Below are 26,455 nucleotides of genomic sequence, written 5' to 3'. Positions count from 1 at the left end.
TTTTTTAAAAAGAAAGAAAAGAAAAGAACCCAAAACAAGAAAAACACAAGCAGTTCCCAAAGAGGATCTCCTTAGTAACATAAGCTCCAGGCTTCAGTTACTGAGCTAAGGCTACGAGATCCCTCCCAAGTCCCACACACCTACCCAAATCTACCACTCCATCTTCCCTTGCCTCTTTGCTTGCTTTCTCCTGTGCTTTTTATAACTTCCCCCTTCCCCCGATTTAGAAAGAAATATGTTTATTATGCGACATTTGGAACATACAGAAAGGAAAAAAGTAGGCAAGAAACATCTCCATAATCCCACAACTGACCATCGAACACAGTTTGGTATGTAACCCTCTATCAGACAGACACACACACACTTTTTAAAATAAAATCAGAATTATGACCCTTTCACAATGTACCATAATTATTGGGTTTTTATGTGTTATATCCCACTTGTCTGATATTCAGGGCCATTTCTTATCTCTAAGCATTGGTAACTAACTGTTAAATCAAGAAATATAAATGAAAACATAATACATCTACACAAAGCACACTGAAAAGAAAAACTGTAACTTGATTTAAGCATGAAACTCTCAACTAGAGAAATAACAATGGAAGTCACAAAAATGCTTCCCAAAGTCCATAGGACATTCCTAGGTGGACACTATGAGATAATAGTTGGAATAAAAATGTTCAAAAGTCAAATACGCTTGTGAAATATTGGCTTCAAAATAAACTAGTTTTGTAACAAGTGACTCTGGAGTCTTGAACGTGTATTGTGAAATTCCAAGAGAGGGATAGAGCCTGCAACATATCCCAAATCTATTGGTCCAGGAATCTTTTGTTCACCAAGTATCTGAGTGGACTAGGGTTCCAAGGAATACACTTTGGGAAACATTGCTCTGCTGATATTTCAATGCACTAAAACATTCACAGTCCCCCACAGACCAGCAGAAGGGCCATCCCCTCAGAACTTCCCCTTCAATAAAAAGTTTATGGGCTTCCCTGGTGGCGCAGTGGTTGAGAGTCCGCCTGCCGATGCAGGGGACACGGGTTCGAGCCCTGGTCTGGGAGGATCCCACGTGCCGCGGAGAGGCTGGGCCCGTGAGCCATGGCCGCTGAGCCTGCGCGTCCGGAGCCTGTGCTCCGCGACAGGAGAGGCCGCGACAGTGAGAAGCCCGCGTACCGCGATGAAGAGTGGCCCCCGCTCGCCGCAACTAGAGAAAGCCCTCGCACAGAAATGAAGACCCAACACAGCCAAAAAAATAAATTTATTAAAAAAAAAATTTATCCCCTGGATTGGTGAATTCATTTACTTCCACCATCCTCTCCTGTGGTTAGATATTTCATTGAGGGAGGACGGGAAAGGCAGAGATGATAAGTAAGGGTGTAATTCCTACATGTCTTAATTTGTCAACAAACAAAAACTGACACTGAATCAACCCTTTAAGCAATTTACTTCTAATCAATCTCTGCAGTTATAAAGACGATGAGAACCTCTTTTCCTGTAAGCTACTCTACTAACATCTAACTAACCCTCTCAACAAGTTCTCAGCAACATACCCAATCCTGACATAAATTAGGTCATCCGCCCTCCATGTCACATCTGTGTGCCCTGTAAAATGATATGGATTTATTAATGGTGAAAATCTCAATGAGAAGAAAAAATAGTCATTGCAGGTATACTATCCATTTCTGGTTTGTTTCATCATTTCTCTCTCTCTCCAGCACTGAGAGCTCCAAATCTGATCAGCCAGACTGAGTTTAGAAGCAAACTCTAACGCTCCATTCACCACTCCAAAGTTATCTGGTCACCAAGGATACCTAGTTACAGGGTCTAATTATGGGCATGCAACTGACATGAGGCGGCACAGTAAAAGTGCAGAAGTACAGGTTTGAGAGTCACATAATTCTAATCCCATCTCTGCAACTCGCCTGTTATGTGACCCTGGGCCATTTACTCAACCTTACTGTGCCTCAGTTTCCTCGACAGTAAAATGAGAAAATAATATGTACCTGTTCACAGGTCACTGTGAGAGTTAAAAGAACATGTGAAAAGCACCTAGGGTTATGAATCAAGTTTCCTTACACATGTGTCAGGAGTGTGTTCCATGGGTGATTCTGGTGCTGCCTCTCCGGGAAGTACTGACTCACAGCTCCCTGCCTCCTCTGGAATACAGCAGGTAATCAACCAATGTCAATTACCTCCCCTCTTCCTCTCACCCCACTTCTCAATCTCACTCCCCCGACCACACACAAAAGGGGCTCGACTAGTAGCTACAAGCCAGATTCCAAAAATCAGAAAGTAGACCCTCCTCAGAAGAGGTTAGATATCCTCTGCCCAAGATGCTGCGGCAAAAGGGCATCTGTGGTGGGCATTCCTATTTAGGTTTTGTAACAGGAAAATTGATTCTCAGTCTTTATTTACAATTTTTAAAACCAGCTTGCAATTCCAGATCCAGGCTTCATTCAGCACCAAACTATAACTGAGAGTCAAAATTAGTTTATCCTACTAGCAAGGTCTCTGCATCTGATTTTGGCCAGGTAGACGGCATATGCATGTGGGGAGGCAAGGGGAGGCAAGAACAAACTTGTACTGAAAGTCTACTATGTACCAGACACTTCAAATATGTTATCTAATCTTTAGAAATACCGTGAAATAGGACTTCCCTGGTGGCGGAGTGGTTAAGAATCCTCCTGCCAATGCAGGGGACACAGGTTCCGTCCCTGGTCTGGGAAGATCCCACATGCCGCGGAGCAACTAAGCCCGTGCGCCACAACTACTGAGCCTTTGCTCTAGAGCCCGTGAGCCACAACTACCGAGCCCATATGCCACAACTACTGAAGCCCACGCGCCTAGAGCCCGTGCTCTGCAATGAGAGAAGCCACCGCAATGAGAAGTCCGTGCACCACAACCAAGGGTAGCCCCTGCTCACCACAACAAGAGAAAGCCCGCCCGCAGCAACAAAAGACCCAATGCAGCCACAAATCAATAAATTAAATAAATAAATAATAAAAGCAATCTCTCTTAAAAAAAAAAAAAGAATCCGCCTGCCAATTCAGGGGACACGGGTTCGATCTCTGGTTGGGGACCATCTCACATGCCCCAGAGCAACTAAGCCACAACTACTGAAGCCCGCGCGCCAAGAGCTTGTGCTCCACAACAAGAGAAGCCACCGCAATGAGAAGCCCACATACCACAACCATGAATAGCCCCAGCTCGACGCAACTAGAGAAAGTCCATGTGCAGCAATGAAGACCCAACGCAGCCAAAAATTAATTAATTAATTAATTTAAAAAAAAAAAAAAAAACAGTTTCTCAAGCATGTACTCCAGCAAAATGAGGGCATAAACCAAAAAAGAGGAAGACAAATAAACAGCACTCCTAGCCATAGAAAAAAGTAAAGAGAAGCCCTAGGATTGGCAGCTCTGTTGTAGATCTAGAGAGCAACAAGAATGGAACAGAAAGATGAGGGAATCTGGACATAAAAGCTTAAGGAAAGGAGACCTGACAGAACCCAGGGGATTGAGAGCCTGGAAAATTTTGAGATCATAATAAAAGCAAATAGTATATAAACATATAAAAAGGCAATTAGAAATAATGGGAAAAAATGTTTAAGAAAGTCAAGATCCAAAGATGAAGAAACTAAAAGGTAACACAAATTTTAACAACTGATGAAGAGTGAAAAGAAAGAATCCCTATGACTTTGGGGCTGGATATATCCTCCTTTGAGTGTCCCAGGAGTCCTGACACCAGACACAATGTGCAAGTCTAAGATCCAATGTTAATAAACAAGGCAATAAATTATAGTAAATGTTGCCTCCAGTTTTTCAACTTCAAGAATAATTTATGAATTAAAAAGTCAATTTGGGGACAAAGCACAAAACCTTTATTGGTTATGGGTTCAGAGCTTAGGAATATTAAGGTGTTGCTAACGAGAAGCAAATTGTGGAACTGAGAGCCACCCAAACCTCCTTGACTTACAAAATGGGGAGTCAGAAATACTGTAAAGGGGCTTCCCTGGTGTCTCAGTGGTTAAGAACCCACCTGTCAGTGCAGGGGACATGGGTTCGAGCTCTGGTCTGGGAAGAACCCAAACGCGGCGGAGCAACTAAGCCCGTGCGGCACAACTACTCAGCCCGCACGCCTCGAGCCCGTGCTCCGCAACAAGAGAAGCCACCCCAGTAAGAAGCCTGCACACCACAACAAAGAGTAGCTCCCCACTCGCGGCAACTAGAGAAAGCCCACAAGCAGTAACAAAGACCCAATGCAGGCAAAAATAAATAAATAAATTTATTTATTTTTAAAAAATTAAAAAATAAAATAAAAATTAAAAATTGAAAGGTTCCCTCTGTGAGCCTTGAGAAGGTGAAGGAAACCATTGTGTTTCAACAAAAGTCCTTTTATACTCTTGGGTTTGTTACCAACTGCACAGATGACTTTGACAAAAATAATTTTCTACCACACATTTCAGAAAAGGCAAAACACTAAAATTATTACTAAAAATTGAGAGTGGCAGCAAATGTTAGAGTTGGGATTAAATTTAAGAGTGGGGATAATTTTTCATATAGAATATGTTATTCCAATCAAAATTTTCTACAAGAATGGAAAGTTCTACTGAATCCAGATCACTTTCTTCTTTATAATTCTCTATTTTCTGGTCTATGTACACCAAACACGTATTCCATTTATAACCAGAAATTTTTTTTTAATTTTAATGTGATCAGTGTTCACAGTGTGCCAGTTGCTAAGAGCCCAACACCTACACACACCAGCCTGATTTATGAGCTGTAGAGAACAGCAGGAACAATGCAGTCAGTCTTCAGAGGCCATGCGTTTTAACATTCTATCCTCCCCATTGTTAAATGTTACCCTAACACCACAGGGAAAGTGTGAATGCTTAGAAAAGGTGCCCTGTAACAGGTACCAGAAAGTGATTACACCATATACCTAGGAACAATCTTGCCTGAGAAAATGACAAAAAGGTTTTTTTAAAGCTTCTTAGATGTCCAGGCTTTGTATCCCATAAAGCTCAACAGATTAGAGGGCCAGTCCAGGGTCCACCATTAAATAATCACAAACAGCATTCCCCAAGTCACGTCAATACGCTTCCCTGGCCTCAGTTTTCTAACCTTTCCCCCCAGAAAATGACCTTGTCAATTATAAAATACTTTGATTTCTGATTTATAAAGCCCTCAACTCCTGACAAAATCAAGAATAGGATTCTACTGCTAGCCCCATTTCACAGATGTTGGGGCAAAGTCATGGGTAGACTTTATGAAAATTAATTCAGGGTTAGTTGCCACCATTTTCCAAGCTTCTACTTAAATCCACCAAAATACATTGCTTTTTGAGGCTGTGTAACAAAGTGTGGCACCTAACATTTATCTTATTCCAACTTTAAACAAAGCTCCAAAAGAAATTCAGAGAACTCTTGGCAGATTGCTTATCTCAAAAAACAAAAGTCACAGGGACTTAATTTCTTAAATTCCCTTAGCTACTTGGCCAAAAAATTTCCAGGGATAGCATCAGATCAAGCCTACAGGCCTACCGCTTACACGTTTTTCCACTTGTTGTCTTTACTGACTATCCAAAGTGAAACGAAGATGCACCCAGCTTTGGACTGAGGAGTGACTTTCAGTTGGGAGAACAAGGCAAATGGCGCAGATCAACTTTCTCTAAACCCAAGGCTAACTTCCATTTTTAACCTAGTTTCACAAACATAGTTTAGAGCTACTCCAATCATTCAAAGCCTGTATAAAAGGGAACTCTTCTGTTTTATTTCTGTTTAGGGATCTTTTCCCCCTAGCTTTCCTCAGGTATTAGGCAAGCCCAGCTCTTATTTCATATTTTTAACAACCAGCTATACCAATCATATATATATTTGTGTGTGTATATTTATAAACACAGTTCAAAAATCATTTGGGACCAAAAATAGCCTCCAAAACTATTAGAAATTATTGGGTCTTTTTCTACTTGTATGTACTACTAAGTCCATTTCTATAAAAGTCACAGTAAGATATTCAAAACTGCATTTACCTAAGTAAAGCAATACAAGATGCTACTTTGGATCTTTATATAGTATACAAACCAATGCCATCCTCTGGAACAATATCATCACACTTAGAAAAACATCATGCTATTACGTCACATACTTGAATTCCACCAGCCATTTAGAAATCAAAGCACTGGACTTCCGCACTGGACTTCCCTGGTGGCGCAGCGGTTAAGAATCCATGCCTGCCAATGCAGGGGACACAGCTTCCGTCCCTGGTCTGGGAAGATCCCACATGCCGCGGAGCAACTAAGCCCGTGAGCCACAACTACTGAGCCTATGTGCTACAACTACTGAAGCCCACGCACCTAGAGCCCGTGCTCCGCAACAAAGGCAAGCCACTGCAACGAGAAGCCCGCGCACCACAACGAAGAGTAGCCCCAGCTCGCCGCGAAAAGCCTGTGCGCAGCAACAAAGACCCAACGCAGCCAAAAATAAATAAATTAATTTAAAAAAAAAAAAAAGAAATCAAAGCACTGAGTATGTGTCCACACTGTCACTCAAAAACCAGAAGACCAGTTGTGGACTAAAATGACCATCAAGTCTGTTTTAGGACAAGGGCTTCTCAGCAATGCATCAACCCCAGCAAAAAAATAAAGCACTCCTCCTTGCACAAGACATCAACAGCTTTGGGATGGGAAAGGAATAATTGGCCACCAGTATGAGTCAAAGCGTTGGCTATTATAAGCCTTACCCATCATTGTGTATTTGTTATTAGGGTCCTCTCACAGCAATCAAAGTATCAAATATTAGTGCCAAAGAAAGGCTTGATTATCTTTTTAAAATAGCACATAACGTCTAAACTAAAGCTACTCAATCAAAGAAATATGGGCTTTAACATAAATTCCAAGGCAACTTCTTAGAGGAGGAGTTTCCCTCCATGGCAGTGAACAGCCAGCCAGTGCAGGCAATCCTGGACCAAGTGGTCCAGATGGCACGACTTCAATCCAGGCCATTGATAGCCTGACCCCCCACCCATGACCTCACTAATTACATTTCAAGTTCCAGCTTGGCTTCTCCTCCAGAATATATTATTTTAGGGTACCACAATTGAAACAACCTTCTTTATGCCTATGAATATATTTTCCTATACAGTCTAATTCCACTCAAATGTAAACTTCATTACATCAAAAAGCTGGAACAAAGGGAAGGGAAGAATGACAAAGCAGGCTCCTGATTCGATGGTATTTCAGGTTACCAAGGGCGACATAATAAAACTCCGACCCAATTTCCACACAGTTGATTTGTCCAGCCTACAACTACTTCACCAGGCAGTTACTAATTACATCACAGGTGCTGTGTGGTCATCACGTCACCAGTAAGGCCTACCAGGCAGTGTTCACTTTTCCAGACTGCTTTTCTCAAGAATGGAGAGACTGGAGACCACCTACACTACCAAGAGTCCCTCTCCTCCCCAAGCCTCAGATCTGCTCTAGCATTTATCTTGGTGTCATATCCCAGTGGACCAGGCTCTGAGTTATCTGACTTAGAGTGGGCAGTTCGGGTCCAGGCGTCTGTATCGGTACTCCAGCTGCAGGGCAAAGTCACCTATGTGTTTCATGAGAATTCTCCCAAAAGTTTTTTTTTCTTGTACCTCTAAGAGTTTCCATGTCCCGAATCTCTTGTGACTTCCAGGACCCTGGAAGAACTTCACCAGACTCAGTTTCTGATCCCTTACAATTCCAACACCCAGAGACTCACTCCCTACTTCCAGCCTCCCAGATCTCTGGGAAACAACTGTGGAAGGTGACACATCACCTCTCTCTCTCTCTCTGTCTCTTTGTCTCGGTCTCTGTCTCTCTCTCTCTCTCTCACACACACACACACACACACACACACACACACACACGCACACACTCAAGAACAAGCGTGCACGCCCTGGGTATCGTGACTCTGTGTCCCCCCTAGCTCCAGGCTGACTTACTTGAGGAAGTACCTCTGGCCAGTGGCCGTGAAGGTCATCTCCCAGCCCGGGGGCAGCGGCAGCTCGTCGGTCACGTCGTAGGACTGCTGTCGGAGGTGCGCGTGCTGCTGCGCCGGGCTCCCCGCAGCGCCCGCGCCGGTGCCCAGCTGCAGAGACGCGGGCGACGAGTGCGAGCGGACGTGCTGGGCGCCGCCGGCCAGTCGGGGCCCCGGGTGACCACCGGACGAGTCGGTGCTCGACTGGCGCGAGTGCGAGCCGGAGTCAGGCTCCTTGAAGAACGACTCGGGCAGGATCTTCTTCCGCCACGAGCTGGGCTTGGGGTTCATCACCGAGTTGAAGAGGGCTTCGAGGTCCGTGTCTAGGTCTTGAGTGACGTGGATCACTTGCTGCCCGGGTGGCGGGAGCGGAGGGGGCGCCGAGGCCGGATTCATCTTCTGCAAGGAGAAAGGAGGTCAGATTGGCCTTTTATTGAGGGTCGGAGAGGGGAATACGGGGCGGGGGGGAGAGAATAGAGAGAAAAAAGCAGAAGAGACAGATAGGTGTCTGCCTCGGGATCCCAGACACCCAGCAGTTAAGACCAGCCGGATGGGGGGAGGGGTCCCTCCTGGCCTCGAGAATTATGCAACTTTCTTGAAGCCAAGAAGTTACCAGGAAAGGGGGGATGGGGTGGCTGCTGGGAGTTAACTGCACTGGAGACGCTGCTGAACTGCTGGTGGCAAAGGACAGGTCGAAACTTTCCAGGGCAGTCAGCCCCCCAAAGTCTCAACCGGAGCCAACTCCAACATCTCAACTCCGGAAGCCCGAGGAGCCGGGCGCCCTGGAGTGGTGCCGGGTGAGCGGGCGCGCGCCAGCGGGCACTACCTGGGCGCGCAGCGAAGCCGAGTCTGGGCGTGCGGCGGCCGCCGTCCCGCCCGAACTCGCCGTCGGGCCTGGGTCGCTAGGGTGCGTCCCGAGCTTGCAGGGCTGGAGCCGGGGCCCGGCTGGCAAATCCTGACCCGACTCGGTGCCTGGCAGCCGAGGGGCTTCTGCTCTCACATCCCCCGAACTGGCCTCAGGCGCTCGCGCTCCGCGAGGAGGCGGAGGAGAAGCAGACAGCGCGGCCGCCGCGGCTCCCGGACTGTCCCATAAACAAAGTTTGGAGCAAACTCCCACTCCCAGGAAAGAGGCGGGGCCGAAAGTTGAGCTGTTGAATTATGCATGACCTCCAAGTCCCCAGCCTGCCTGCCCCCGCTCGTCTCTCCCCTTTCTCCTCCTCCTCCTCTTCCTCCTCCTCCCTGGGCGTGCTGGGTACTTTGCAGGGTAAGAGGAGACGGGGGCCCTCCACCCACTCCTCCTGGTCGCCCGGACCTCTCCCGCGGAGCCCTGGATCTGCATTCCTTTGAGTTTACCACGGACTTGGGGCGGGATCAAAGGGAAAGTGGCCCGAGCCTGTTTAATCAAGGACTTGTGGACCGAAACCAAGGCTGGGGGCGGCGGAGGGCACGCGGGTGAGGGGCCCAGACCGAGCAAGGGCCGGTCCTGGGCGCCGCGACCTCGCGTAGCGCCGGGTGCCTAGGCCGGGGGCGCCGGAGCGCTGCACTGATCCGTGATTCTGCCTGAGGGCGGGCCCGGGTGCGCCCCGGAGCGGGGAGACACCAGCGAGGCCAGCCTTTCCACGGGAGGCTACTTAGCGCTTGTGACCATATTTGGTCTGGCGAGGAGGCATCTCGGCTGTTTGGCTTTCAATTGTCTGCTCGTGCGCAGACGGTGCCCAGAAAGTGCCTCTGTCGCTAGGGATGCGGCTTCGCCAACTGGTTCATTGTAAACAACCTTCAAACCATTTATCAATCCTTGTTTTCCTCTCCAGGATGACTCAGGTCACTAGGGGTTGAGAAGAAACCTGGTCAAAGCTTGGGCGGTGGAAAGGGACAGCGATCGTGCCCCCCTCTCCCGGGACATCCGCGCGGGTAGTAGGAGGATTGGAATGTCCCTGACGCCCTCCAGAGAGCCTGGATGTTGGGATGGAAGCGGAACAGGTGGCTGGGAGCAGAGAGGGTGCGCCAGTGACCCGGAAAAAACCACCCACCCTCCCACCGACTGGATCTAGGCGAGGGGTGGAGACCCCCTGCTAGATCTAGACTGGCAAGACAGCTGCGGGAAGTAGGAGGCGGCCTGGTCCTCCGGAGCAGCTCAGTTCCTTCTTTCCCTTGTCCCTTCTCCATTGAGGGGAAGGGGAGAGTAGCTGTGAGGTAAGCCAGGCTTCAGAAAGTCCCTACCCGACCCCATTTGATTCAAACATAAGTTTATGAAATAAGTCATATGAGGCGATATATGTAAAGCACTTGGAAGACATACCTGCCTACATACCTCTTTGTTAAATAAAATAGAATTGTATCACGTGCAAGTATTGTGCCTTCACAGTTTTATAAGGGTGGAACAAAGTCAAAATTAAAATCTGGAGTTGCTTTGAAGGAGGAAAGTTTATGGGAAAGACAAGGCCACCCCATAGTTTTGCTTTGGAAAAGGTAAGAGTATTTGGGGCACATTCCCTGAATGGCTTCTCCCTGTCAGTGCCCAAAACAGAGAGCAGGGGTCACCAAAGTGAGCCCGCCCCCCATTATCTGTGTTTGAGGGTGTGCTCTGATTCCAAACTCCCCACAGATGGGAAAATCAAGACTGCCTGAGAGAGAAAGACAGTCATGTGGATCACTGTCAAAGGTGAGCAGAGCATACAGCTCCTTCAGGAGCCTCTGGAACTGTTTCCCATCAGCAAGTCTTCTGCCCATAGGACAGCAGGGGGAAAGGGAAGCTGCCACAGGTCACTCCATGGGAAATAGCATCTTTACAAGCTATCGTCAGAAGCCACCACCGTTGCAACAATGGGCAAATCAGCTCTGGAACTAGAGGAAGTGACTGGGACTGAAAGGTTACTAATTCAGAAGCCACTTGACGAACAGATGCAACCTTGAGGCCAGCCCAACTCCAGGAAGGTCCTCACCCAGGAAGGAAGGTCTTGCTTTGTAAAGAGTTCCTGGCTGCTGCACAGAGGAAGATGCTGAGGGATCCATGAGATTAATCATTTAGGGAGAATCAGGATTGAGGCTGGGTGGGCAAGGATGCCGTCATTCCTTGCCAAGACATAGATAGTGGAGGACAAAGTAGATGCCTGAAATGGAGACTGCTCTGATCACGTGATAGCTCAAAGGGAAAACTCCCAGTTCTCAAACAGTCTATAAGATATGATAGTGGATGGCCAAAGGGATTTGCTTCACTGCTTCAAACAATAGTTTCAGATTAAAGAACATTTACAGGTGCCTTGTGTATATCAGGTACTGCCGTAAGAGGCAGTATGGTGTGACAGGTAAGTGTATAATGAATCTCTGGAGGAAAATACCTGAGGCAAGATACTGAAACTCTCTATTCCTGAGTTTTCTCCTTTGTAAATTAGAAACAATAACAGTACCCACCTCACAGGATTTTAGATGAAAACAAATTACAGTCGGCCCTTTGTATCCTTGGGTTCCACATCCACTGTGGATTTAAAGAAAAAAAAAAATTCCAGAAAGTTCCAAAAAGCAAAACTTGCATTTGTGGCACACTGACAACTATTTACGTAGCATTTAATTGTATTAGTTATTATAAGAAATGTGGAGCTGATTTAAAGTACATGGGAGGATGTGTGTAGGTTATATTTAAATACTACGCCATTTTATATAAGGGATTTGAACATCCTCAGATTTTGGTTGGTTGGGGGGGCGGTGTGTCCTAGAACCAACCCCCTGCTGATACTGAGGAACGACTATATACAAATTTTATCTGTTCCCACTGATTTAGAACACAAGCTTTGAAATGCCTAGCTCAACTCTCTACATTGGGCAAGTAATTTAACCTCCCTTAAATCACAGATTATTCATTTACAAATTGGAAATAGTAGTGTGGTAGTCTGTGACACTGCTGGCCTTCAATGGACCACCCTTCTTTTGGTCACACCCTTATGGAGTCCCTCCCACTTAAATCTGCACTGGGCCAGTGACTTGCCTTCACCTGGAAAACGCAGCCCTGCATCTGTGCTTGTTCCCTCTTTTAACCCCAAGGGAGGTGTGGAAGTTTCTGCTTCTGTACTTTTGGGAGATCTGAGCCACTAGGGAAGAACTACAACTACTTTGCTGGGGAAACCACGTGCAGAGGAAGAGGCCCTGAGATAGGTGGAGACAGGGAGAACTCCAGCCATCTAGCACCGGAGCTGAGCCCAGCCCCCAGCAGGCCCAACAGCTGACTGCAAGGGCATCAGTGACCAGCATCAAGACCAGTAGAACCAGAGCCCAGCCCAGCCCAGCCCACATTGTAGAACAAATAAAATGAATATTGTTTTAAGCTACTAAATTTTGGAATTTTTTTAATGCAGAATGGGCATTCTAAAGATTAAATAAGAAATTACAAATAAAGTTCTTAACACAAATTCTGTTACATGCTAAAGTATTTAATAAATAATGGCTGTGATTTGGGCTGAGACCCATAAAGTAGATAATAGACAAATATTTTACAGGTAAGGAGACTGGCCCAGTGAGTTTTAAAGTACAGGAATATCTCACTTTGTAGCACTTCACAGATACCGCGTTTTTTTTTTTCACAAATTGAAGGTTTGTGGCAACCCTGCATCACGCAACACTACCGGCTCCATTTTCCCAACAGCATTTGCTCAGATCGTGTCTCCATCATAGTTTGGTTAATTCTCACAATATTTCAGACTTTTTTCTTATTGTATTTGCTAATGGTGATCTGTGATTAGGGATCTTTGATGTTACTATTGCAAAAAGTTTACAACTCACTGAAGGCTCAGATGATGTTAGCATTTTTTAGCAATAAGGTATTTTTTAATTAAGGTATATACATTGTCTTTTTTTTAAACATAATGCGATTGCACATTTAACAAACTACAGTACCGTGTAAACGTAACTTTTATATGCACGGGGAAACCAAAAAAATTCGAGCGACTCACTTTATTGCAATATTCGCTTTATTGCAGTGGTCTGGAACTAAACTGGCAATATCTCCGAGGTATGCCTGTATTTTGTCCAAATACATGAAATGAATTCTTGGGGGGGAAAAAAGCTGGGACTTAGCCCAGGGTTTGTAATCCTAGATCGGAGTGCTTTTTTCTACTCTCCCCTCCTTTGAGCCAGGAGTTGCTCTCTGGTTTTGTCATTTTTAAACAGTGAGATACCTACTGCCTACCTATCTCATACAGAAGAAACTCCACAATTTTTATAAGATAATCAAATGAGAGTACACTCCTGCCGATATGCAAATCTTTCTACTTGCAAAGACTTTGCACCGGAAGCTGATCTCCAGCCTCCAAAGCCTCTCCTCAACACTCTTCCTACTGAAAGCTTCCCTGAGTCATCCATCTCTCCTCCCTCTCTGTCCGTATCCAATCAACGGCAAGGACTGTCAATTCTTCCTTCTGATGTCCCTCAAGCCCATGCTTCCTTTCCCACTCCCACAACAGGACCTTATCTTCAAAGCCTTGCAGTGGCCTCCTAATTGGTTTCTCTCCCTCCAGTCCCTCATTTCTGGCCTCCCATTTTCATGTCATTCCCTGGCTCACAAGCTTTGAACAACTACCCACAAGAATAAAAGTCAGAGCTATCAATCCAGCACCCAAGGACTCCCAACAAACTGCCATCTTCACAGCTTTCTGACCTTAATTTTTACACAGATGTGTCCCTCATCCACTCCAGCTAGGTTCTGAACCAAGCACATTTGGCCTAGTCCTTCACTACACCTGTCTCTTTGTTTGAACCCTGCTCAAAACTGCCCTCCATAATCCAATGTCAAACCTTCATCCATCCCTCCTTTCCTTTAAATTCAGGTTGTTCTTGTCTTTTTCACTCCCTTGACACATAATCACACGTTTGTATTTTAACTTTTACCTCCGTATCTCTTGCCTCGACAACTGGATTGTAAATAGCTGCAGGGCTAGACACATCTTGCATTTCCTTATGGAATTGCTTCTCTGAAGGCCATAATTCCCTGTTGAGGGAATGATGATCCTCATATGATTTTGCCTGTTCCTCTTCCAGCACCCACTGGTGTACTCTTAACAGTTTGTAAGGTACCCTCTCACCATTCACTGTAATTTTGGCACTGCCTATGGACTCCGTTCCTGAAAAGGATTGCAAGCTCTTTGAGGACAAGTCTAAGAGGACTTCATTTTCTTTTTTCTCTTCCCCATGCCTAACAAGGTGTTCTCCACACAGGAGTGTCCAGTACGCTAGCCTAGCCCAGTGGCTGTTGGCTGCCATTTTGCCTGAGGAAAGCCACAGGCTGCTTTTCTCAGCTCTGAATCACTGACTTGGTCCGAGTGAATGATTCCAGCTCAGGTGAATGGTCAGAAACTTGGTGGGGTGAGTGAGTTGTTAAAGGACTCTAGCCCAGGAGCCCTTGGGGCAGAACCTGCCTGGACTTGCTGAACCAGTATGGAGAAAATTCCCAGAGTAGAATCACCATTAGCAACTGAAGAGGAGCAAAACAGACAAGGACTTTGAACAGATAAGGGTTTGAATAATAAAGAGTCCAGATAACTGTTGAAGAAGATTCTTTCAACAGGAGGGTAAGAGTTGACCAGTTCCTTGACATGGTACTTGTGTATTCATAATTTACCACACCTCAAGTGTCTACCACAGTGTCCAGCATATGGCAAGTTTACAAATACTTACAATGATTGGTGCTGCCACCCAGTTTTGCATTTACTCTCCCCAGATGCGGGTCTCACTGTCAGGCTTCACTTTGGTGTTCCTAAAAAAATGCATCACTGGTATGATCATAAGGAAGATAATTTTGATAAAAGTGATGATGGATAGGACTGTGGTCTGCCTAATGCTATCTGTTACTTCAGCAATGCAGTTGGACAAGAGGAAGAAGCAATTTCTGAGATTTAGTCTTTACTTGGGTTCTGTGCACAAGTTGTTTATCCTTTAGTATTTTTACTATACATATTTTTTTTTGGACTGGAGAAAATAATTTTAAATGCAAAAATTAATTAATTAATTAATTAATATATTTTTAGAAAAGGAAAATACACTTTGGGAAATGCTTAACACGGGAATTTCCTGGAGGTCCAGTGGTTAGGGCTCCACACTTTCACTGCCAACATGTGGGTTCAGTCTCTGGTTGGGGAACTAAGATCCTGCAAGCCGCGTAGCACGCCCTCACCACAAAAAAAAAGGAAAGAAAAAGAAAATGCTTAGCAACATAAAGCGTGGTTTGGAGGTTAACTAGCAGCTGTATTGGAAAGTTGCCAGTTGCAGCATAATCTATAGTAGGGGAAAATTAGAAGCTTCTTAAACACTTAACGTGAGATTGGTTAAGTATATGTGACGGCTCAATATATCCAGTGAATTTTTGGTAGCTATCTGAAGTAGTACTTATGAAGACAATATATCAATGTGAAAATGTTTTTTTTAATAATTTTTGATGAAAAAAAATCCAGAAGCAAGTATTAATGAATACCATAATTATAACTTTGTTCAAAAACATTGAGGCGGGTAGGAAATGAATGAAAAATAAGATGCTAAAGTAATACCAAAAAATAAAATGTCTATGTAAAAGTAAAATACATAGATAAATGTCTCTCTTTATGTACTTAGATCTGTGTAGATCTATAAATGTGTCACATGATAGAGAAATTGAATCATCACCCTCAGAAGCCCAAACCATATTATTAATATTATTTTGTGTGATGAAAGAACTAATTAGCAGTGTTTGGGGGGAAATTTCAAGGTGCTCGGTATTATTCATATATTCAAGAAATATATATATATGTATATAAATTTGGGAAAAAAAATTTTTTTAATTCTTTTTGAAAGAAAAAAAATGGGATGCCCATTATGTGCAAGACCAGAAGTGGGCTTTCAAGCCAAGCTTGGAAGAGTTCACCACCTGATAGGACATTCATTGGTTGACAATATCATTCAACTTCTCCCTCTACCCAAATAAGTCCCAGATCTGGTTACACCAGCTGTTCAAGCCACCTCTCTTCCCCTGTCTTATTTGTCATGTTGACAGGAGCCAAGCATATACAAGCTCTACTGTTATCTCTCTGTCTCAGAACTGTCCAGACTCAAGTGAGGTCACTTTTCGTGCCTGGTAAAGAAAAGTCAACCGTGGTTTGGAGCCAAGGAGACGAGGAGAGGACCAGCCAAACTAAGACAGGGTGGAAGGAGGGCCCAGGAGGCAAATGCTGCTCCACAAGAGAGCTAACCCTACAGGCATGGTTCAACTCACACATGCTTAAAAACAACAAAAGTTTCCTTTAAAAATATATATTTGAGGGCTTCCCTGGTGGCGCAGTGGTTAAGAATCCGCCTGCTAATGCAGGGGTCGTGGGTTTGAGCCCTGGTCTGGGAAGATCCCACATGCCGCGGAGCAACTAAGCCCGTGCGCCACAACTACTGAGCCCGTGTGCCACAGCTAAGCCCGTGCGCCACAACTCCTGAGCCCGGGTGCCACAGCTACTGAAGCCTGCGTGCCTAGAGCCCATGCTCCACAACAAGAGAAGCCACTGCAATGAGAAGCCTGCGCCCCACAATGAAGAGTATAGCCCCCCTCGTCGCAAGCCTGCACGCAGCAACAAAGACCCAACTCAGCAAAAAATAAATAAATAAAAAGATTGGCTTATAAAAATAAATAAATAAAAATAAAAATATATATTTGCATACAATCTTGGATCAGAGGGTGAATTTATTCTCATGTAGTGTCTGCCATACAGTAACTCCTAATTTGACCATATGACTGTAGACATTTCCCCCTAGTCAAAATAATTAAAAGTTATTAGTATTTCAATTGTCACAATAAGAGTGAATAATATTTATATAATACTTTGCAGACTACAAAAGAATTTCACGTGTACAGTCACACATGAATCTCACAGTAACTCTGTAAGAATTGGCAGGCAAGCCTTACTGGAACTCCTATTTTACAGATAAGAAAACAAAGGTTCAGATAAATTTGTGTCTTGCCGAAGGTCACTGAGTTGTAACAAAAGAGCCAGAACTCAGCTCTTTCCGGCTGGAACCATGGAGGGTGCGGAAGAGAAGAAAAAGAAGGTTCCTGCTGTGCCGGAAACCCTTAAGGAAAAGCGAAAGAATTGCGCAGAGCTTAAGATCTGAGAAAGCCTGAGAAAGAAATTTGCCCAAAAGATGCTTTGAAAGGCAAGGAGGAAGCTTATCTATGAAAAAGCTAAGCACTATCACAAGGAATACAGGCAGATGTACAGAACTGAAATTCGAATGGCTAGGATGGCAGGACAAGCCGGCAACTTCTACGTACCCACGGAACCCAAATTGGCGTTTGTCATCAGGATCAGAGGTATCAATGGTGTGAGCCCAAAGGTTCGAAAGGTGTTGCAGCTTCTCCGTCTCCGTCAGATTTTCAGTGGCACCTTTGTGAAGCTCAACAAGGCTTCAATTAACATGCTGAGAATTGTGGAACCGTACATTGCCTGGAGGTACCCAGACCTGAAGTCAGTAAATGAATTGATCTACAAACGTGGTTAGGGCAAAATCAACAAGAAGCGAATTGCCCTGACAAGATAAGGTGTTGATGCTTGATCTCTTGGCAAATACGGTATTATCTGCATGGAGGATCTGATTCATGAGATCTATACTGTTGCAAAACGTTTGCAAACAACTTCCTGTGGCCCTTCAAATTGTCTTCTCCACCAGGTGGAATGAAGAAAATGACCACCCATTTTGTGGAAGGTGGAGTTGCTGGCAACACGGAAGACCAGATCAACAGGCTTATTAGAAGGATGAACTAAGGTATCTACCATGATTATTTCTGTAATCTGGTCAGTTAATAAACAGTGACTGCTTTCAAATTGAAAAAAAAAAAAAAAGAGCCAGAACTCAAACTGTCTAGTGCCTCCAGGCTTTCAAATTATATTTCTCTTATAACTTCTTAACTGAATCAGAGTCTTAATTGCTTCTTCCTTTGTGAGCATTACAGAATTCTGTCTGTTCCTCAAAAAAAAAAAAAAAAGAGAGAGAGAGAGGATATTTTTAAAGTTATTTTTCCTCCACTGACTTACAGTATCATTTCACAAATGCCTTGTCATCTAATGGCCATTCAACGCACAGAAAATTGAAGTTTAGTTGTCTCTTCCTTCTCATTAAATAAATGAAAAGTCAAATGTGTTGGAGGGAACTTAAAATGCAATCAAGTCCTGATTAATGGAGTGCTTGTGTGTATTAAAGAACCCCTTCTGTGTTGTGAATCATCACTACTAATTAATACGGAACAGGCAGTCCCTGCTTCTTTTATTTTTTTTTAAAGGATTGCAGTCCTAAAGTCATTTTGTAAATTGGTCATTTGGAACTCAGAATGCATTTTTTTTTTTTTTTTTTTTTTTTGCGGTACGCGGGCCTCTCACTGTTCTGGCCTCTCCCGTTGCGGAGCACAGGCTACGAACGCGCAGGCGCAGCGGCCATGGCTCACGGGCCCAGCCGCTCCGCGGCATGTGGGATCTTCCCGGATCGGGGTACGAACCCGTGTCCCCTGCATCGGCAGGCGGACTCTCAACCACTGCGCCACCAGGGAAGCTCCAGAATGCATTTTGTTACAGAAAAAATATATCACAAATGATGACTAGGCACTATAGCCTAGCCATTTAACTAGGGGCTCTAACAGCCCCAAATCCTTGGGAGCCCCCAAACCTCAGTCTGTCCTGATCCTCAGATTGAGTCTTTCTAGACCCTTCAAGGGCTGGTGTGGGGAAAGAGCTCAGAAAACAGGCAGATTTCTTCCTGCAGCAAGAAGAGGCTCCTACAGGATCAAAGTGTTTCCTGTGAGTCCAGGATTACCTTGTTAGGCAAATTCATATTTTCTATACCATACACTTGCCAGTAGTGGGAGGAAAAGTTAAGACTCCTCTTGGCTGCAGGTAAAAAGTTATGTTCACTGAAGCAAAAGTGAGCAATTACAAGTATACTGCATAGAACCTGAAAAAGTCCACATCCCTCTCTCTCTCTCTCTCTCTCTCTTTCGGTCTCCCCTACCCCACTTCTCTCTGCATATCTATTTCATTCTTCTTTCTGCACCCAGCTTTTTCTGCTCTTCAATCCACATGGCACACGGTTGACTACACCTCACAATTTCACATATACAGTTTCTCTTGAAAGAGAAATGGACTTTTGCCTCAAGTCCAAATTCCCAGGGAAAGGCATCTGATTGGTTTAGCTTGAATCAGGTGTCCATTTGGACTAATCACCTTTAATGGTGGGGAGGAGGGAGAGCAAGGTCAAGAATAAGTACAATGAGCATGATTCTAAAGGGAAGGCAGGAAGCTCTCAGAAAGAAGGCCCAGGCAGAGAAACTCAGAGATGGAATAGCTGCCTGTGTTCATGTGCTTGGCATTTCTTAGCAGGAACAAAAATCTCTTAGCTCTTTACCTTTTAGAAACAAATCACCAACAAGATACTTAGAAGTATCACATGATGCCCTTACAGCCAAACAATTTTAGGACTACATGGGCACCAACCTAGTGGCTGCACATTGCAGTTCTACTGAATCATCATCTCCCATTTTGGAGGCAAAGATTTCAGGCAAGAGACGTTTTATTGTTCATTCTGTGAATTTCCTCCCACCCACCATTGTTTTTATGTTTCACAGGAGAGAAAATAATCTGAAAATATTTGAAAAGGGACTTAGAACACCTTGATGAAATGCCAAAAAGAAAAAAAACTGAAGGAGAAGATCCCTGAGAAGTAGCCACCACCTGACTAAAAAATTCTGTAACTACTGTCTATTAAACTGCCAATCAGGGGCTCCCCTGGTGGCACAGTGGTTAAGAATCCGCCTGCAGGAGACACAGGTTTGAGCCCTGGTCCGGGAAGATCCCACATGCCGTGGAGCAACTAAGCCTGTGCGCCACAACTACTGAGCCTTCGCTCTAGAGCCCGTGAGCCACAACTACTGAAGCCCGCGTGCCTAGAGCCTGTGCTCCACAACAAGGGAAGCCACCACAATGAGAAGGCTGTGCACCACAACAAGAGAAAGCCCACGTGCAGCAATGAAGACCCAACGCAGCCAAAAATAAATTAATTAAATAAATACATTAAAAAAAAAACAAAAAAACTGCCAATCAAGGCTCTTTCTGGTATTGATTGTACAGCCAGGAGCTCCAGGTTAGAGATGATAATATAATTCAGCCTAGCTAGTAGACATTGTATCAATATCTGTAAAAATAAAACTGGTTATGGCTTTCAAGGGAAAAAAACTCCTCGAGTTTTAGTTTTCTCTTGCAATTGTTAAAAGACTTGGTACTTCCCTGGTGGTCCAGTAGCTAAGACTCCGAGCTCCCAATGCAGGGGTCCCGGGTTCAATCCCTGGTCAGGGAACTAGATCCCACATGCCACAACTAAGAGTTCACATGCCGCAACTACAGATTCCATGTGCCGCAACTAAAAGGCCCTCATGCCTCAATGAAGATCCTGCACAGGACAACTAAGACCCTGCTCAGCCAAATAAATAAATATTAAAAAAAAAAAAAAGACTGCCTTATTCAATTAAGTATGGCAACTTGTACCTTTCAATGAGGAATGACAAAGTTCTTTGTCTGATTCTGATTTAAATACGTCTCAGGTGAGAAATCTATCTCCTCTATCTGCCCTGGAGAGAGGTTATATTGAAGTGTCCAAGAGCTGCTGCTTCATTACTTTACATCACAAGTTAAGGTCTTAAATTAGAAGTGATGGATCCCATTCTTAGACTAAAATTAGTCACTAATAGAGAGGGGCCCTTTTGGTGAATTCCCTGACAACTCTGGAGCAATAGTTACATTGATTCTTCCACATAAACTCCCTTAGACACTCTACTCACCAAAAAACGTCACAGGGGTTTCAAAACATTTTGTGTTAGTGTTTGAACATCACAAGAAATAAGTCTCAGTCTGTTTGGTTGAAAAGACAGACATAATCTGGTGGTAAATTTCATCCTTGCTAATGAATCTTCCTTTGACTTTCTGCGCAGCTTGGCCCAATGAGTTCGGAGACCAAACTTTACAGCCTCCAAAGCAATTTGCTGGTATGGGAGAGACCCAGCCCATTTTCCCTAAAATTACCAAAAGCCTTTGTGCAGAGTCCAAGTTTTTATCTTTAGTCAGTCTTTTCTGTTTCATCACTGCCAGGGGATTTGTTTTTGTAGGAGAGGCAATAAGAACCCCACATATAGGTATTTTCCTACCCAGACTCATTTACTTGCAAGGCAACCTCTTTGGTGGCCCCAAAATCTCACCAAGGAAAATCCCAACCAAGTTTATTACTGGGCCAGTTCCATTAATCTGCAGCTTGGGGCAGCAGTGTGTAGCTGGTCTGGGAACAAGAGTGCTCTTCCTTTTATTTAACACAAATCCATCTGAACTCCAAAAGGCCTCACTTAAATCAGGAATTTCTGTTCTTCTGGAAATGTCATTTCATCTGAATTAGCAGTTCTGTGGTTTACAGGAGACAAACAGGATTCCTACCACTAGAGTCCAGTGGCAGGGAAAAGGGAGGCAACCATGAAAGTAATCCAGGGAAAGTTTGGAGGTGAACTTGCCCTCCTGTAAATAGACAAAATAGAACTCTGTTTCCCTAGTATAAGTTCTAGAAGACACTGACATAACCTGTAACTCCTCTGCAGAGTTAAATGACAGTAAATTGGCCAACAGAGATACCTGTATTTATAGGGAAGGTGTCTGTTTAACCTTCAGCTTTAAACTCTTCATCAAGGAAAAAAACCCAGAAAAACAGTTGGTTACTTGGAAAAGAACTATTTAGAAGTGTGATTTGTGGGTCACTTCAGATCCACCAGGAAGCAGATGCCAAGATTGAATTAGATGAGCAAGAGATGTATTGCAGGAAAGGACTCTAAAGAATGGCGGGGAGGGACTTCCCTGGTGGCGCAGTGGTTGCGCGTCCGCCTGCCGATGCAGGGGAACCGGGTTCGCGCCCCGGTCTGGGAGGATCCCACATGCCGCGGAGCGGCTGGGCCCGTGGGCCATGGCCGCTGGGCCTGCGCGTCCGGAGCCTGTGCTCCGCAACGGAAGAGGCCACAGCAGAGGGAGGCCCGCATACCACAAAAAAAAAAAAAAAAACAAAAGAATGGCGGGGAGAAGGACGAAAAGCAGGCAGGATTGCAAAGCAGATATGCCACGTGTGAGTGGGGGAAAGAAGGAAGGAGGATTGGGTGTGAAGAGCTTCAGACTGTAGTGCAACCCTGAGAAAGTCCTGACCCAGCTGATGGGGAACTTCAAGGCAATCCTTGACTGACAGGTGGCCCACGTGGGCAGGAAGGGCCCAGCTTTAGCACCCTGCTGAACACAATCACTGGCAGGGTGAGGAGAGCATGGCCTTCAGCAGTGAATTTCACAGACGCAGCAGCTGGGGCTGTCAGCTCCCTGCCCTCCTCACAGGAGATTCTCTGTTGAAGGGAGCCCTAAGCAGTGAACCCACATGGTTTTCACCCTGGTCTATACAGACTGCATCACATGGACGGACTTCTCTATCCATTTTCAGGGTACAGTTCTTTCCAAGTTCCTGTGGACCTCTCCTCTTGAGGGGAAACTTAGAAGAGGCAGTTTAGTGACGCAAACCACAGCCCCCATGCTGCAGTTGGTCTTGAGGCCATAACTGGCATTTATCTTCTCTCTCCTCAACTATCCACTCTGAAGACTCCACATCCTACTCTATCACCTTTGCAGGAGTTTATGGCTCCCTTACCTGGTAGTGCAACTCAGACCTTCATTCTTAGGGGGCCCAAGCCCTTGGAATTAGACCCTTCTCAGAGTGAGGATGTTGTGTAAGTCCATCCACAGTTATAATTGAGAAAACGAATCCACAGAGGTTCCAGGTAGATCACCTGGTTGTGCTGCTCATTTCTCCCTCCCGCTTGCCCTCCCAGTGCAATATCAGCCTTAGCCCCTCCCACTGCTCAGGGTCATTGGTTCCGGCCGGAATGATGGCAACTCTTCTCTCCTGTTGGTCCTGGACACAGGAGTCTAAAGTGCCTGTGTGGCAGTCATAGATTATAGTTCAATCATACCGTTATGTCACCTAGCGCACTCCCTTGGGGGACCTGGACCTCTAACCCTACAGAGCCCAAAGCTGTGAGGATGGGAAGCACAAAATTCCCCAATGGGTCACTAGGAGTGATGTTAAACGGGCCTCCTCTTGTTTCCACCCCTTCATTCTTGTACCCGTGCATTCTTCCTATAAGTGACATGATATCAAATAAACGTCTCTGGTTTGGTGTATACATTGTACCCTGTAGGATGGCACCTTATCCCTGCAGAGTCTTGTTTACAAGCTGGTGCTTTAGCTGTGCCTTCTGTCTACCAGTTTAGCTAATTCTATATATTGAAGGATGTAATATAACCAGTGGATTCTATAGCTAAGGGGTAATTTCTGCACCTCCTCTGCTGCAAAGTGGGTTTCGTGATCGGATGCTATATTGTGTGGGATTTTATGCCAATGAATCAGGCATTCTGTACGTTTCCAGATAGCAGTGCTGACTGAGGCTCTGTGGGCAGGGAAGGCAAATTCATACCCCGAATAGGTATACCTTCCTGTGCAGACTGGATGGAGGGGGCCCACTGCAGTCAACTTGCCAAGTGGCTGGTCGGACTCTGCCAGGAATAGTGCCACATTGGAGGCTCAGTCTCTGTTGTTGGTACACTGGACATTAGAAGCAGCAGGAACTAGATCAGCTTTGGCAAGTGGGAGTCCATAGTGTTGGGCCCAGAGCCTCTATCTCCAACACCTTTCACCTGTCCATTGTGTCCATTCTGGGGTGGTTGAGGGCAAAGAATGGCTAATGTCAACTGGCCAAGTCCATTTTGTCTACTTGGTTTTTTAGTGCCTCTTCAATGGTTAATACTTTCGGGTGGGCATTAACATGTAACACAGAATCTTCATGCTTCATGCCCCCTCTCATATATCCATCTACATGCCTCTGCTTCTGACCTTTGTCAAAATCTTCCAGTGCTTTCCCTTTCAGAGTCACTGCACAGGAAAGTATATGTATTCACATCTCAAGCAGTTACCTCTCCTTCCATACCAAGTGAATGACCTTGCAATGCTTGAAGCTCTACCCAACTGGGAAGTTTATGAGCCACTGTCCGTTTTTGTCTTGCACCCACATACAGCGCCAACCTATCCATAAGCTAACCCTAGCTTTGAAGTTTTCGTCCCCCTTCAGCTGGTTGGGAACCTACAGAGAGTGAAGGCAGCTGGTGCATCCATGGCGGATGACATGGGTGTCCAGGACACCTGCTAATGCAGTGGGCTCACACCCGCTGGTCCTGCTCAGGCTCAATCCTGGATGTACCATTTCCATTTTATGATAGATTGCTCTTGGGTCTGTCCAACTTTATAACTCGGTGGACCAAATAGAACCCAGTTTATAATAAACAATTCTAAATGGATGCTCACATGTTACCCCATGGCCAACTGCTCCATCTCTACCAGGGCCTGGTAACATACCAGTGAGCTATTTCTGAAAAGATGTAAAACTCTCTGCTGCAGATGGCATGGCCCAGCTCTAGAAATCTTAGAGTCTGTGTTGTGATTCTCTTACTGGGGCTTGCTATAAATTCCACACTGTGTCATTTCCCACCTCCAACATTATAGGCTCTGCCCGGGAGTGTGGTCAAGTAACAGGGCTGCTTGCACCCTGTACTTGCTATAGAGCCCTTTCTTGCTCTAGGCCTCACTCAAAGATAGCACCTTCCATGTCACCTGGGATTTGGGCTACAATAGCATTCTTAGGTATGGAATATGTTGCCCCCAGTACATGGAGAAACCCACCAGGCATCGTGGTTCCTTCTTTAGAGTAAGAGATGCAAGATGCAGTATTTTGTATTTTACTTTGGAGAGGTTGTCCCAGAATACCCTTGACTACTGAACCCTTAAAAACCTCACTGAGGTTCAGATCCCTGAATCTTCATAGGTTTGTCTCCCATCCTCAGGTGTACATGTCTCCTACCAAGACTGCCAGCATCCTAGCCACATCGTGCTCATTTGCCTGATCAGCACACTGTCACTGATGTAATGGATCAGTGTGATGTTCTCTGGAACGTTTAGATGGTCCAGCTCTGTATCTGAGCCACACATAACAGAGGGTAGAGAATTAACATATCCCTGGAGCAAAACTGTAAATAAATGTTGTCTATTCCACATGAATGCAAACTGGTTCTGATCCTCTTTTCTTTTTTTTTTTAAAATTTATTTATTTAATTATTTATTTTTGGCTGTGTTGGGTCTTCATTGCTGTGCGTGGGCTTTCTCTAGTTGTGGCGAGTGGGGGCTACTCTTCATTGCGGCGTGTGAGCTTCTCATTGCAGTGGCTTCTCTTGTTGCAGAGCACGGGCTCTAGGCTCGAGGGCTCAGTAGTTGTGACTTGCAGGCTGTAGAGCACAGGCTCAGTAGTTGTGGCGCACGGGCTTGGTTGCTCCACGGCATGTGGGATCTTCCAGGACCAGGGCTCAAACCTGTGTCCCCTGTATTGGCAGGCGGATTCTTAACCACTGCACCACCAGGGAAACCCTGATCCTCTTTTCTTTCTTTCTTTTTTTAAAAATGATTTTATTCATATATATGCACCTAACATTTTTTTCTGGTTAGAGTTTATTTATTTATTTATTTACATATAAGTTTGTTTTGTTTTGTTTTGTTTTTTTAACACCTTCATTGGAGTATAATTGCTTTACAATGGTGTGTTAGTTTCTGCTGTATAACAAAGTGAATCAGCTATACATATACATATGTCCCCATGTCTCCTCCCTCGTGCGCCTCCCTCCCACCCTCCCTATCCCACCCCTCTAGGTGGTCACAAAGCACAGAGCTGATCTCCCTGTGCTATGCGGCTGCTTCCCACTAGCTATCTATTTTACATTTGGTAGTGTATATATGTCCACGCCACTCTCACTTCATCCCAGCTTATCCTTCCCCCTCCCCATGTCCTCAAGTCCATTTTCTACGTCTGTGTCTTTATGCCTGTCCTGCCCCTAGGTTCCTCAGAACCATTTTTTTTTTTTAGATTCCATACATATGTGTTAGCATACAGTATTTATTTTTCTCTTTCTGACTTACTTCACTCTGTATGACAGTCTCTAGGTCCATCCACCTCATTACAAATAACTCAATTTCATTTCTTTTTATGGCTGAGTAATATTCCATTGTATATATGTGCCATATCTTCTCCATCCATTCATCTGTCAATGGACACTTAGGTTGCTTCTATGTCCTGGCTATTGTAAATAGTGCTGCAGTGAACATTATGGTACATGACTCTTTTTGAATTATGGTTTTCTCAGGGTATACACCTAGTAGTGGGATTGCTGGGTCGTATGGTAGTTCTATTTGTAGTTTTTTAAGGAACCTGCATACTGTTCTCCATAGTGGCTGTATCAATTTACACTCCCACCAACAGTGCAAGAGGGTTCCCTTTTCTCCACACCCTCTCCAGCATTT

At 44.9% G+C, this 26,455-nt stretch overlaps 1 protein-coding gene, 1 long non-coding RNA gene and 1 pseudogene across 2 annotated transcripts in view; 2 read left to right on the top strand and 1 right to left on the bottom strand.

The window, feature by feature from the left end:
- WWTR1 (WW domain containing transcription regulator 1) overlaps positions 1 to 9,109 on the bottom strand; it is a 142,510-nt gene extending 133,401 nt beyond the window's left edge. Inside the window, exons 1-2 of the mRNA XM_024131908.3 lie at positions 8,829 to 9,109; positions 7,968 to 8,401 (exon numbers count right to left, since the gene is read on the bottom strand). Of these exons, the coding sequence (XP_023987676.1) occupies positions 7,968 to 8,398 (431 nt within the window). The 5' untranslated portion in view covers positions 8,399 to 8,401; positions 8,829 to 9,109. The remainder of the gene's footprint in view (positions 1 to 7,967; positions 8,402 to 8,828) is intronic.
- LOC114486169 (uncharacterized) lies at positions 8,190 to 12,352 on the top strand. The gene is made up of 3 exons (XR_003679481.2): positions 8,190 to 8,317; positions 9,814 to 10,195; positions 10,608 to 12,352. It is a non-coding gene; the product is annotated as an uncharacterized lncRNA (long non-coding RNA).
- A 4,671-nt stretch (positions 12,353 to 17,023) lies between these two features.
- Positions 17,024 to 17,844, top strand: LOC102978773 (60S ribosomal protein L7-like; annotated as a pseudogene).
- The last annotated feature ends 8,611 nt before the right edge of the window (positions 17,845 to 26,455 follow it).

Source organism: Physeter macrocephalus, chromosome 1 (assembly GCF_002837175.3).
Source record: "Physeter macrocephalus isolate SW-GA chromosome 1, ASM283717v5, whole genome shotgun sequence".
NCBI lineage: Eukaryota > Metazoa > Chordata > Mammalia > Artiodactyla > Physeteridae > Physeter > Physeter macrocephalus.
This window is presented reverse-complemented; position numbering and strand designations above follow the sequence as displayed.